Source organism: Oculina patagonica, chromosome 10, assembly GCF_052425735.1.
Source record: "Oculina patagonica isolate OP01 chromosome 10, crgOcupat, whole genome shotgun sequence".
Lineage (NCBI taxonomy): Eukaryota > Metazoa > Cnidaria > Anthozoa > Scleractinia > Oculinidae > Oculina > Oculina patagonica.
The window spans coordinates 17555219-17569984 of NC_135767.1; the positions used below are offsets into that span (position 1 = coordinate 17555219).

The following is a 14766-nucleotide window of genomic DNA, read 5'->3' on the forward strand; positions in this document are numbered from 1 at the left end:
TGTGACGTAAGTGAGTCTGCGCAGTAAGAGCTCTGGGGTCGAGAATGTCACGGAGTTAAAATAACGCAAAACAATTCTCCAGCACCGCCAACGCAGTTTGAGGAACCAAATTGATCGTTCTGGAGTTCTGTACACACTTTCGTCAAGAGAAAAGAACCACGATAAAGGAAAATTGCTAAGGATGAAGATGCAAAAGGAATTTCGCGCTTAACAGTTGCTTTGTTGTATTTTGGAGCCAAGAAATGTGTAGCTGTCAGTTAGGCTATTTTGATCGATATCACAACATTTTGTGGGACTACGATGCATTGGTAAATATGCTGCCTTCAACAACCCGAGCCAATCCTCAGGTATGTCTTAGATAAACATTTACATGTGTGTTTAAACGACAATTGAGAAAATTTGGAGTTATACCACATATTAAATAATTCCGTTGAAAACTGCCGTTTAATTCGACTTCCTAGTATCGTGAAAAGTATTCCCCACCTTTTTAATTATTTCAGTTCGAAGAGTTTTGCTTAAGCCCTGAAATTATATTTTAGCGAATGGAAAAGAGTGTCTCTGTTGATAGAAAGCATCCAAAGTTCTCAATGTGGCTTTGTTTGTGAACGCGACGAGAGTTAACGATAGCGAATTTCGGGTTGAAAATTGTGTCACTTTTGAGGCTCCGATCACGAAAACTGACTTTGTTTTTTTTTTCTCGAAATAAGAAGACTTCTGGGGGGAACAAAATGCATCAGGTTTCTTATCTACCTAAAAGCTATTAATGAGCAAAAAAATGAAGGAATTTGATTTTTCAATTTTCTGCCAGTGCAAGCGCGTTTTTTATTTAAAGTCCTTCATAACTAACCTAAGTAATAATTAGACAATAAGAACAGATTTTAAGTCAAGCAAAACTTTCATTTCGGTCGTAAGATATATGCATTACAGTGGTAAAATTCTATAATCGTCTTCATGCTTGTCATAGTATGTAATTTCTGATTTCTTCTAATTTGTGTGTGTTTTCGCTCTGGAATCATAACATCGACGTAAAGTATCCTTTCCGTAGTTTAATTTTAAAGGAATCTAATGACCGCATATAGGATAGATTTTACTGTTATCTTTCCGAAAACACTTAGAGCATTTACATTGGGACATCTTACCAAAAAAGTTAGGACATTTACAGTATCATATACCTTCGAATCATCGCTGTTTTACATGGAGAACTTATTTTTGTCTGAATTAATGTCAGACTTTCAAAATCGCGGTGACGGCGGTGGTGGAGTTAAACAATATAATTGTGGTGGCGGTGGTGGTGGAGTTAAACAATGGATTGTGATGGCGGCGGTGGTGGTAGAGTCAAACAATAGAATTGTGGTGGTGGTCGAGTTAAATGCTAGAATTGTGGAGGAGGAGAAGGTTAACAATAAAATTGAAGAGGAGGAGGAATGGAAAAACAATAGAATTAAGGATGACGATGATGATGATGATGATGTGGAGGAGGAAGTTAACAGTAGAATTGTGAGGAGGAGGAGGAGGAGAAGGAGGAGAAAACAACAGAATTGAGGAGGAGGAGGAGGAGGAGGAGGAGGAGGAGGAGGATGAGAAGGATGAGGTGGAGGAGGAGGATGAGCTAGAGACATATTTTTTTCAGAAAGCATATGACTTGTTTTAATATTTTTAATCTTTTATCGTTGTAATTTTTTTAAATATGTTTAATAGTTTGCCTTTTATATATTTTAATTTATACGATTTAAACTTATCTGTAAAGCGCTTTAGAATCATTTTTATCTAATTTTAGCGCTATATAAATTAGATCATTATTATTATTATATGTTATTATTATTATTATTATTATTATTATTATTATTATTATTATTATTATTATTATTATTATTATGAGGGAGGAGGAGGAGGAGGAGGAGGAGGAGGAGGAGAAGGATGAGGTGAAAAACAATGGAATTGTGGAGGAGAAGGAAGAAGAGGAGGAGAAGAAGAAAAGGAATTGAATTGAAGAGGAGGAGGAGGAGGAGGAGGAGGAGGTGAAAAACCAAGGGATTGTGGAGGAGGAGGAGGAAGAGGAGGAGGAGGAGGAGGAGGAGAAGGAGCAGGAAGAGGAGGTTAACAATATAATTGTAGAGAATGAGGAGGAGGAGGAGGAGAAGAAAAGTAATAGAATTGAAGAGGAGGAGGAGAGGGAGGAGGAGGAAAAACAATAGAATTAAGGAGGAGAAGGAGGAGGAGAAAAACAATAGAGTTGAGGAGGAGTAAGAGGAGGAGAAAGAGGAGGAGGAGGAGGTTAACAATAGAATTGTGGAGAAGGAGGGGGGGGAGAAGAAAGTGAAAAACAATGGAATTGTGGAGGAAGAGGAAGAGAAGGAGAAGGAGGAGAAAAAATGCAATAGAATTGAAGAGGAGGAGAAGGAGGAGAAGGTAGAGGAGGAGGAAGAGGAGGAGGAGGAGGAGGAGGAGGAGGAGGAGGAGTAGAAGAAGGAAGAGGGGGAGGAGGAGGAGGAGGTTAACAAAAGATTTGTGGAGAAGGAGGAAGAGTAGGAGGAGAAGGTGAAAAACAATGAAATTGTAGAGGAGGAGAAAGAGGAGGAGGAGGAAGAGGAGGAGGAGGAGGTTAACAAAAGAATTGTGGAGGAGCAGGAAGAGGAGGAGGAGGAGGAAGAAGAAGAGGAGGAGAAGGAAGAGGAGGAGGAGGTAGGGAGGAGGAGGAGGAGGAGGAGGAGGAGGAGAAGGAAGAGGGGGAGGAGGAGGAGGAGGAGGAGGAGGAGGAGGAGGAGGAGGAGGTTAACAAAAGAATTGTGGAGGAGGAGGAAGAGGAGGAGGAGGAGGAAGAAGAAGAGGAGGAGGAGGAGGTAGAGGAGGAGGAGGAGGAGAAGGTAGAGGAGGAGGAGGAGGAGGAGGAGAAGGAAGAGGGGGAGGAGGAGGAGGTTAACAATAGAATTGTGGAGAAGGAGGACGAGGAGGAGGAAAAGGTGAAAAACAGTAGAATTATGGAGGAGGAGGAAGAGGAGGAGGAGGAAGAAGAGGAAGAGGAGGAGGAGGAGGAAGAAGAGGAGAAGAAAAAAAGCAATAGAATTGAAGAGGAGGAGGAGGAAAAGGAGGGGGAAAACAATAGAATTGAGGAGGAGAAGGAGGAGGAGAAAAACAATAGATATGAGGAGGAAAAGGGGGAGGAGGAGGAAAAGAAAAGCAATAGAATTGAAGAGGAAGAGGAGGAGGCGGAGGGGGAAGAGGAGGAGGAGGAGGAGGAGGAGGAGGAGTAGGAGGAGGAGGAGGAGGAGGAGGAGGAGGAGGAGGAGAAGGAGGTTAACAATAGAATTGTGGAGAAGGAAGACGAGGAGGAGGAGAAGGTGAAAAACAATGGAATCGTGGAGGAGGAGGAAGAAGAGGAGGAGGAAGAGGAGGAAGAGAATGAGGAGGAGGAGGAAGAGGAGCAAGAGGAGGAGGTTAACAATAGAATCGTGGAGAAGGAGGACGACGAGGAGGAGAAGGTGAAAAACAATGAAATTGTGGATGAGGAGGAGGAAGAGGAGGAGGAGGAGGAAAAAACAATAGAGTTGAGGAGGAAGAGGACGAGGAGGAGGAGGAGGAGGAGGAGGAGGAAAAACAATAGAGTTGAGGAGGAAGAGGAGGAAGAGAAGGAGGAGGATGAGGAGGAAAAAAACAATAGAGTTGAGGAGGAAGAGGAGGAAGTGGAGGAGGAGGGGGAGGAGGAGGAGGAGGAGGAGGAGGAGTAGGAGGAGGAGGAGGAAAAAACAATAGAGTTGAGGAGGAAGAGGAGGAAGGAGGAGGAGGAGGAGGAGGAGGAGGAGGAGGAGGAGGAGGAGGAGGAGGAGGAGGAGGAGGAGGAGGAGGAAAAAACAATAGAGTTGTGGAGGAAGAGGAGGAGGAGGAGGAAAAAAACATTAGAGTCGAGGAGGAAGAGGAAGAAGAGGAGGAAGAGGAGGAAGAGGAGGAAGAGGAGGAGGAGGAGGAGCATGAGGAGGAGGAGGAGGAGGAGGAGGAGGAGGAGGAGGAGAAGAAGAAGATGGAGGTTAACAATGGCATTGTGGAGAAGGCGGACGAGGAGGAGGAGAAGAAAAGCAATAGAATTGAAGAGGAGGAGGAGGAGGAGACAAGCAATAGAAATGAGTCCTAAAGCAAATTTCCTAACTGTATTGAACAGTAAAATCTATCATATATGCGGTCATTAGATTCCTTTAAATTAAATTACGGAATGGATACTTTGCGTCGATGTTATGATCCCAGAGCGAAAACACACACAAATGAGAAGACATCAGAAATTACATCCTAACTACCAAGCGATGACGAGCATGAAGACGATTATAAAATTTTACCATTGTAATGCGTATATCTTACGGCCGAAATAAAAGTTTTGCTTGACTTACAATCTGTTCTTATTGTCTAAGTATTTCTTAGGTTAGTTTCGTGGCGTTAAAAGCTCGCTTAAATCGTAGAGTGGTCACTTCTAAACTGGAACCTTACAATATCTGTGTGCTTTAGTGTCTAACTTTTTTTAATTTCTGTACCGACAATTTTTTCTATAACAGGCGGTTCAAAATCATTAAGTTTACATCCAAGGCACTGAAGCGCATACACGCTACTGTTTTATTTTTCGTTTGTGAAAGGATTACTTCGATGGGTCATGCTTTGTTTATAATGAGTTCACTAGAGCACATCAAGCCTTAACCATTGTTATAATACCGATTTTTTTTTTGCCTCTGAAAAGACCACTGAAAGCAGATTTTTTAACTTGAACATTTACCCCTACCATTAGATTACGCCCCAATACTTTCACGCCCGGATGATGTCATCATTTTTGATGACGTCGCCGAGTTAATTAATTGAACGAAAATTAATTAATTTTACAAAGAAAAGGTTAATTCAGTCCGTACCATACTACTAATTCTCCAATACGTATCGATCGTGTTGTAACGCAAGCTATGTTATCACATGCTCCATTTTATTTCTAGCATGTTCTTTTCTTTCGTGAATGTGGGTGGAGATGGTCTTTGTGTGCCACCGGAAAAATGTCGTAACAAGTAACTAGTCACGTTATAATTATAAGTAAAAATGTTTATAACTGTCATTTGAATAATTGAGATAATGAAAATCTTTCCGTTTGTGTGATCGGTTAGGAAAACGTCTCTGATTGCTGAAATATTTCTCATTCGACAGGTTAATGTTCTTCACAGTCAAGTGAAACGTTGTTGTCAGTCGATGATATTATAAGTCTGGTCCGTTGAAGTTGATTGGTCAGTTACAACAACTTTTCACTTGACTCTGAATATGACTGCAATGGAAACGTGAAGATGTACCAAGAAAGTAGAAATTTCTAGGTAGAAAGTTTCTATTTTCTAACCTAACAGGGAAAATTGTGCCCCCCCCCCTTCCCTAAAAATCGACCCCACCTCTAGATAAATTATGAACCCTCCCTTGACAATGTTTGGGAAAAGTTAGATCGATGTTTGGCCTCTATTGGATGAATTTTGTTTAAGCAAGAGAAGTTTTAGTCAGTTTGGGCGCTTTGTCCTGCACCTTTCCCCCTTCCAAAGCTAAACAGGGTTAAACTTAACACGATGTTATAAAGGTCTTGTCTAACTGCTCACTAACCTCGAGCTTTAGAACTCCTAACTGGTTGCTGAAATATTTCTCACTTGACAGGTTGATGTTCTGGACGGCCTGGCTATCACCTCCAAAGATATGGAGAGCCACTTTATCAGGCACTCAAGCTGTTCCCATAGTTACCTCTAATCTTGATACGACGGATGGTATTGATCTTGACACACAAAGCAAACTTGTCTTTTGGGTGGATGCGTGGTTGGACAGGTTAGGGTCCGTTGACTACTATGGCAACAACAGAAAGTTACTTTTTCGGGCTCATCAACAAGCAATATTTTCTGACTTGACTTTCCTCTCTTCTTATTTATACGTCTCTGATTATGATACTAAAAAGATTTACAAATTCAACGCCACCAGTGCCAGCGGAGCAGCTGCGAGTAACGTAAACATCAGTCAAGCAATCTATGGGCTTGTAGCGTATGACAGTTCCAAGCAGTTACCAGGTATACATTAGAAGTTTCTAACCTTCACTTTTGAGTAGTTCCTTAATTTTTTTCTGTCGTACGCGATTGGTCTAAAAACGTAACGTGATTCTACCAAAACTTAATGCTCGACCCATGTAAAACTTTAAACACGCGCGTACGACAATTATGTCACTTGTCTGTTGATATTAAACAAAATGTCATTATTCAACTAAAACGCTAAGGTTAACAAAATAATCTTTACGGGAAGATTGGAAGACCAAACACAACTTCGTTCAGGAAGTATAAGCAGAGTTTCACAATACCCTTAGGCTTAGGTTATTCAGTAAAGTTTGTTACCTCATATTTTAAGAATGCTTGTCAATTCAGAAGGGCAAAGCTTTCAAACCAGTTAACTGCTACTACTACTACTACTACTACTACTACTACTACTACTACTACTACTACTACTACTACTACTACTACTACTACTACTACTACTACTACTACTACTACTACTACTACTACTACTACTACTACTACTACTACTACTACTACTACTACTACTACTACTACTGCTACTGCTACTACTACTACTACTTCTACTACTACTACTACTACTACTACTACTACTACTACTACTACTACTACTACTGCTACTGCTGCTACTGCTACTGCTACTGCTACTGCTACTACTGCTGCTACATGCTACTGCTACTGCTACTGCTACTGCTACTGCTACTGCTACTGCTACTGCTACTGCTACTACTGCTACTGCTGCTACTACTACTACTACTGCTACTGCTACTGCTACTGCTGCTAATGCTACTGCTACTGCCACTGCTACTACTACTGCTACTGCTACTACTGCTACTACTACTACTACTACTACTGCTACTACTACCACTACCACTACTACTGCTGCTGCTACTGCTACTGCTACTGCTACTACTACTGCCACCGCCACTGCCACTGCCACCGCCACTGCCACTGCCACTGCCACTGCCACCGCCACCGCCACTGCCGCTGCCACTGCCACTGCCACTGCCACCGCCACTGCCACTGCCACTGCCACTGCCACCGCTACTACCACTACCACTGCCACCGCCGCCACCGCCACCGCCACTGCCACCACTGCTGCAACTGCCACAGCCACTGCCACCGCCACAACAGCAACAGCAGCAACAACAACAGCAACTGCCACTGCAACAGCAGCAACAGCAACAGCAACAGCAACAACAGCAACAACAACAACTACTACTACTACTACTACTGCTACTACTACTACTACTACTACTACTACTACTACTACTACTGCTACTGCCACTGCTACTGCTCTACTGCTACTGCTACTGCTACTGCTACTGCTACTGCTACTGCCACTGCTACTGCTGCTGCTACTGCTACTGCTACTGCTACTGCTACTGCTACTACTACTACTACTGCTACTGCTCTACTGCTACTGCTGCTACTGCTACTGCTACTACTACTACTACTACTACTACTACTACTACTACTACTGCTGCTCTACTGTTTCTACTGCTACTGCTGCTACTGCTGCTGCTGGCTGCTGCTGCTGCTACTGCTGCTGCTACTACTACTACTACTACTACTACTACTACTACTACTACTACTACTACTCTACTGTTTTACTGCTACTGCTGCTACTGCTGCTGCTGTTACTGCTACTGCTACTACTACTGCTACTGCTACTGTTTTACTGCTACTGCTGCTACTGCTGCTGCTGCTACTACTGCTACTGCTACTGCTACTACTACTGCTGCTACTGTCACCTCTAATTTGCTTACGCCGTACGGTATTGATATTGACAGACAAAGCAGCTTGTAGCGTATGACAGTTCCCGGCAGTTACCAGGTATACCCAAGAAACTTCTATCCTTCAGCTTCGACTAGTTCTTTAAAATCTGCGAAATAATTTTTTGTCGTTCGCGATTGGTGTAAACACGTCACGTGACTCTATCAAAACTTACTGCTCAACTCACCTATGAACCCAAAACAATATAAACCACGACATTGATATCCTTTTGTCCGTGAAAATTAGGTATTACGGAAGGAAACTGACGTTTGCGTTCCAAGTAAAATTAAGTGCAAACCATCAATGATAACCCCAATAAAGTATATATTTTCTGAAAGCTTATTGAATAAAGATTGTAATTTTGGCTTTTTTTGATCATACTGACCATAATAAGCATAATCAGCATTTTGTTTGCAATTATGATGTTGCGCAACATTAGGTTTATTTGAGAACACGTTTACGTCAGCGCCTAAACTTTTATTTTGAATTTGATCTACACATATTGGTCTAAAAAACAGTGTCTCAGATTTTTCTATTATTGCTTCATTAACTTTTTATAAAATTTTAAACTTAAAAATAGCGATTTTAGGGCTTCTTCAAGTTTAAAAATTCACAAAAAATAATTGAGCAAGAAGATAAAATTCTGAGACACCGTTTTTAAGACCAATATATACGTAGATGAGATTCCACATAAAAGTATAGGCGCTGACGTAAATGTGTTCTCAAATAAAGCTAATGTAGCGCAACATCGTAATTGCAAAAAAATGCCGCCGTTGCTTATTATGGTCTACATGACTACAATCTTTATTTAATAAGCTTTTAGAAAATATATACTTTATTGCGGTTACCATTGATGGTTTGAACACAATTTCACTTAGAACCGGACGCCAATTTCCTTCCGTGATACCTTAAAAAAGGTCACAATTAGTTTGAAACTTCACATCTAAAAGAATATGTCTGTGAATGTACAAAAAGTGACTTAAGAGCTAAAATAGAAACCGGAATAAATTTTGACAAAATAATATATTACAAGAAGTTCAAAGGCCTAACTCGACTTCGTTCAGGGCGAATAAGCAGATATTAACAATACAATAAGTGGGAACAAGAGAGGATGATTTGTGAGAAACCATAAATAAAAGCATTGTGGTTTTTTATGGACTTTCTCGCCGCCTGTATTTTATCACACTTCTATTTTCAAAACTGAACGCCAGGACGCTTGTGTTACGTAAAAATAACGGAACCTTCGCGTCAAAGTGAGAAGAGGTTTTTTAAAGAGTCTTTGTATGTATGCCAATTAATGGTACTTTTGACCTAAGACTGTAACTATTTCCGTAACATTTAGAACTAACCCATTAAACCATAGCGTGTTAGCGGAAAACGGCCTTCTAAAAAACATCATAAATGTACATTGTGTACTTAAAATGAACGCTTTATAAACTCTTGTTGTCTTCTTACTTTGTTTTTGTTATTTCACGCTTTACACTGTAGTCTTCCCGTGCCCAGCATTATCTGCACCGTCCAACGGAGCTAGACTTGGATGCTCAGGAAATGAAACAATGGCTTTTAATTCAGTCTGTCAGTTCTCGTGTAATAATGGCTATATTGGGTCTGGTTCTCAAGTAAGAAGATGTCAACAAGATGGAACTTGGAGTGGACAAAATTTCACTTGCCAAAGTACGATCTTTAACACTTTTGATAAATATAAAAAAAAGTTTATTAATTATACTTCATTGTAGTTATTTCCAGCATATGATGATGTAAGAGCCATCTGTTGCATTTATCATTAAACCATCATCATCATCATCATCATCATCATCATCATCATCATCATCATCATCATCATCATCATCATCAACAACATCAACATTATTATTATATGCGAATTTGCAGTATATGGCCGGTTTGGCGTTTAAACCTATATTTGCAGGCAAACTGTTTCCAGATGAATTGGACTTAAGACGTTCGACATGTCACAGTTTTTAAATACTACTATACTCGGTACTGCGTTATATCAATTGATGCAAATGAAGAGGTAGAACTTTACCCCTAAGAATATAAAATTTTATTCGCAAACAAAACATTTTATAAATATTTTAACAATGCTTCTTTTAATTAGATTTTAGCGCTCCATGTAAACCTCCATGTCTTTTGGTTTCAACTGCAACGGGAATAATAGGTTTGGATTACAACAATGCCACGATTTATCCGATCGTCTCGAATTCAACAAGCTCTTTCGCCATAGATGTTCATTTCAGCCTGGGCTACATATTTTGGAGTGACTATTCAGGCAACATCAAACGAGCTAATATCGATGGATCAAATATTACAATACTTCACAAATACACTTGGTGTAGAGGACTGGCAGTGGAATGGACGTCATCACTGTTATACTGCATCGAACCGTTTAATAGTACGATATCGGTATCAGACTTAGACGGCAATAACAGGCGTATTCTGGTGCCTTATTATTTAGGTGGGCCAGATATGAGTGGAATTGCTCTCGATCCTTACTATGGGTAAGTTAACACCTAGTAACTAGTGAGTCGGTGCCCTTTCACGTAAAGATGACAAACTGAAAAAACTCCTAATTTATCAAGACAAAAGATGTAATTTCCGTTGTATATGAGCGTGGGATAAGACATTTTCTAAGTCCTTGACGGTCGGATGCTCTAACCATGCACTGAGCTGCGGAGACACTCTTGGCGAGAGAGGCGATTTCTCTAGTTTCATGTGACACGCGTTCAGCAAACTGCTATGATCGACAATATAGTGTGACAGTGGCTGTTTTGAAATCTAGCCAATCAAAACAGCCGTTTTAAACTCACTTGAAGACAAAGGCATTTTAAAAAGTTTGATTTAATTAATAAACCAAACAATTGACAAAGCGAAATGTTCCTCAATAATGTTTAGAAAAAGTCAAATCGACGTTTGGCCACTGTAGCATGAATGCTGCTTCTTAAAGCACAGGCGTATGAAGTCAGTGGCAGCCCTTTGTGTTGTCTACCCCAATGCCCCCCGCTCCCTCTTTCCTTCACCCTCCCCAAGGTAAACGTACAGCTTAACACGACGTTATAAAGGTCGTGGTTAATTACTCTATAAGCTCAGGCTTCTTGTTTCTGACTAGATGGCGCAATATCTTTCACCCAACAGGTCAATGTTTTTGACGTACACTGGATTTGGACCTCGGGCCAAGATAGTGAGAGCCACTTTATCAGGCACTCAAGCTGTCTCCATAGTTACCTCTAATATTCAATGGCCTTTCGTTATTGACCTTGACAGACGAAACAGACTTGTCTTCTGGGTTGATGGAGTGTTGGGCAGAGTAGAGTCCGTTGATTACTATGGCAACAACAGAAAGTTACTTTTTCAGTCTCATCAACGACCATGGCCCGGCTATTTCCGTTTTGGAGTAACTTTCCTCTCTTCTTTTTTATTCGTCTCTGATCGGACTACTCATGGAATTTACAAGTTCAACGCCACCAGTGCCAATGGAACAGTTGTGGGTAATATTAGCTTCAGTCAAGAAATTAATGGGCTTGTGGCGTATGACAGTTCCCGGCAGCTACCAGGTATACACTATAAACTTCTAAAGTCGTGCTAAGCGAAGCGTACCCCCTCCCTCCTAGTGTACATAAATGAACCGATTATTTAAAATTTGAATCCGTTAGTCAATTTCAAGAATGTATAACAGCCGATCTATGTTTGATTCAAAATTTAGTTTCCGATCACTGCCAACCGATTTAAAAAAGAGAGGGGAGGTGAGAATTTGAATTTGTCGTACTATTTGTTGCATCTAATAACCGTAAAAACGTACGTTCTGTGATCAGAAAGTAAATTTTTTCGATGATCGATCTGCGCTATGTACTTTTGATTTTGAATAACCAGGGTCTGAATGAGGGTACCTCGATAACTTTAAACACTCGGGGTTTTGGCTCTGTAACATAAAACAGTAAAATTTTACAGTAAAAAAATACTGTAACAATAAATTTTATCCAAAAAAAAAACGGCCCCAAAAAGGCCAATGTTATTTTGTTTAGTATATGAAGAAGTTTGAGGCCATTTTCCGACGATTTCAGATCAGTTAGGAAGATTTCCGAAGACTACCAAATAAACCCGAAGACTGCCAAAGATTTCCGAAGACTACCGAAGATGTCCGAGGAGAAATCCGTAAATTTTCTCTAAGTTCATGAGTGATTCTATTCGATTTTTGAAGAGCAGATAAGAATTTACAGTGCTAAAATTTTTCACGAAAAACCCTCCAAACACTTAACAGTATTTCCTCCGGAAACAGTAAACATTAAAAAAATTGCCAATATAACAGCAAATACTAAAAATTATGGGCAAACAACACGCAACACTAAACCCCATTTAGAACCTCAATAACGGATTCAAATTTTAAATAATCAATCTATTAATGTACTCTATATACTAGGGGGTACACAGTTTACCTGGCGCGACTATAACCTTCAGCTTTGACCAGTTCTTTTAAATCTACCAAATATTTTGTAGTAAGCGACTGGTCTGAACACATAACGTGACTCTTAACCCTTAATATGCTGAAATTTCTCCAAAATACAGGTTTTTTTAACCGTTAATTGATTTTCTTGGCTCTACGGTCCTAAATTTCTCTAAACTTTGCTAGGAATGCACTTTCTGACACTGCAGTAGGTTTTTGATGCAATTTCCATGTAAAAATGTACAAAGTTTTACTTGGCGCATGCGCATAAGCCCAATTTTTTTTTTTTTTTTTTTTTTTTTTTTTTTTTTGGCTGAACCGTTCCGATTTTTTTTCCTTGCTCCTTTCCTTTTCGTTTTTCTCTGCTTTCTTATTCTCTCTATCTTTTACTCTGTGCACCCCTTCTACTGACCTGAAAAGTTTTGATCTTAATCAATGGAAAACCCTGGAAAGGAGACCATGATCAAGTGCGGGTATATTGGCCTGTTTTAGCACCAATTTTACACCAAAAACTGTTCACGTTTTTTTCGATTAGCTCTGTCAGAATTAGGTCAATAGTCAAAACGGACAGTCCTGTGGAAAGATCTATCCAACCTCTATAAGCTGCACGTCACAAAAATCTGCTGACGTGTAAATTGGTGACGTCATAAGTGGTTGAATGGCCTTTCCTCCAAATCCCGGAATAATCCGGACTTAGCATATTAAGGGTTAAAAAACCTACTGCTTATCCATTAAAATTTCAATTAACTCCAGTAACTAAACTCAAAGGCGGATAAAGAAAGAAAAATCGAATCCAGCATTAAGTTTAACAAAAGGGAATTTCTAGGAAGTTCTGAAAACCAACACAATTTCGTTCAGGAAGTATAAACAGATTTTCACAATATAGCTGAGAAAAAAACAGTTTTTTTGTACAATTGATGCTACAAATGTCATTAATTTTGACATTATTCCACTTTTACCTAATTAGAGAGATCCCATTATTTAAAGTCTCTTAATCGCCGCATTATTTAATTAACGCCATGAACCCTTGTTCGACGTATAAGTAGCGTGATTTTCACGTCCAAGTAAGAAGATCCTTTTAACGGTCTTTGTATGCCATTTTGGTGCTTTTAACTGGTCTGTAACTATTTCACTCCGTTAACTTTAGTACTAACTCACTAAACTCTAGGGGATAAGTGGATATATCATCATAAAAGTGCATCGTGCACCAAACATTTAAGGTTTTAAAGTTCTTATTGCATTCTAACTTCTAACTTTCTAAGTTTATTATTTCACGCTTCACATTGCAGTGATCACGTGCCCAGCGTTACCTGCACCGTCCCACGGAGCTAGACACGGATGCTCAGGGAATGAAACGATGGTTTATAATGCAGTCTGTCAGTTCTCGTGTAATTATGGTTATATTTGGTCTGGTTCTCAAGTCAGAAGATGTAAACACAATGGACATTGGAGTGGACAAAATTTCACTTGCCAAAGTATGATCTTTAACACTTTCGATAAATATAAATAAATGATGAATAAATTGGAATTTGCAGTGGCATTTTCAGCAAGTGGCTCTTTATTTAAGGGAGCAGGGATGGCGCAGTGGTGAGAGCGCTCGCTTCCCACCATTGTGGCCCGGGTTCGATTTCCGGATAAGGCTCCTATGTTGACCGAGTTTGTTGTTGGTTCTCGTCCTCGCTCCAAGGGTTTTTCTCCGGGTTGTCCGGTTTTCCTCCCTCCACAAAAACCAATACTTCTAATCCCAACTGATTTCATCGGGAATTTGAGGGCCATAGATTGGTCAGTCGCAAGACTGTTCCGTGCTACCCTCTTTATATTATAATTATTTTTCCACTGTTCTCAGGCCGAATTGGAATCTAGAAGATTAATACGTTAATACGCCATAGCTTAATACTAGTATACGTCGCACAGTTTTTTTTTTTGGTAATTTTATTAAGCGCTGTATGGTGCAGCATAATATAGTACTAGTCACAAACTTCTCATTTGGAATATTATACACTTGGAACTCGTTCTAAATTTTGTCCAAGAACTGAATTTCTGGACAAAAAATGTGCAATGTTAAAGGGAACCTCCACTCTTACGATAAGTTGGCATTGAATTGTTGTAAATAAAGCCTAACTTTTAAATTTTACAGGACAAGAGAGAGAAAAACATTTAACAGCAACAAAAAGTAAAAAAAAATAGGGGTTTTAAATTTCCCGCGCGCCGCCATTTTGGATTTTATGACATCTAATAGTTGCCGATGTTGTTTGAAATCAGAGGTTCTACTGTGTGAAATGGTGACTGGTACATAAAAGTTCTAAAAACTTCAAACTTACCTTAGCGGAAAAAAATATGGCTTTCTATGTTTCTATTCGCTGTGTTAGGTTCGCAAGGTGTTGTGGTAAAATTTACAGCCGCCATCTTTATTCTTACGGTGGATTGGGCAACTATCACACGTTATTAAATCCAATTTTTTTTCAATTTTGGTTGCTATTAATT

The 14766-nt window shown here is 39.9% G+C and overlaps 2 protein-coding genes across 2 annotated transcripts in view; one reads left to right on the top strand and one right to left on the bottom strand.

The window, feature by feature from the left end:
- LOC144628981 (CUB and sushi domain-containing protein 3-like) overlaps positions 1-14766 on the bottom strand; it is a 732439-nt gene that overhangs the window by 345841 nt on the left and 371832 nt on the right. The gene's annotated exons all lie outside the window — the stretch shown is intronic.
- LOC144628755 (uncharacterized) overlaps positions 1315-14766 on the top strand; it is a 44632-nt gene continuing 31180 nt past the window's right edge. Inside the window, exons 1-4 of the mRNA XM_078486874.1 lie at positions 1315-1497; positions 4962-5023; positions 5653-6053; positions 9315-9500. Of these exons, the coding sequence (XP_078343000.1) occupies positions 1315-1497; positions 4962-5023; positions 5653-6053; positions 9315-9500 (832 nt within the window). The remainder of the gene's footprint in view (positions 1498-4961; positions 5024-5652; positions 6054-9314; positions 9501-14766) is intronic.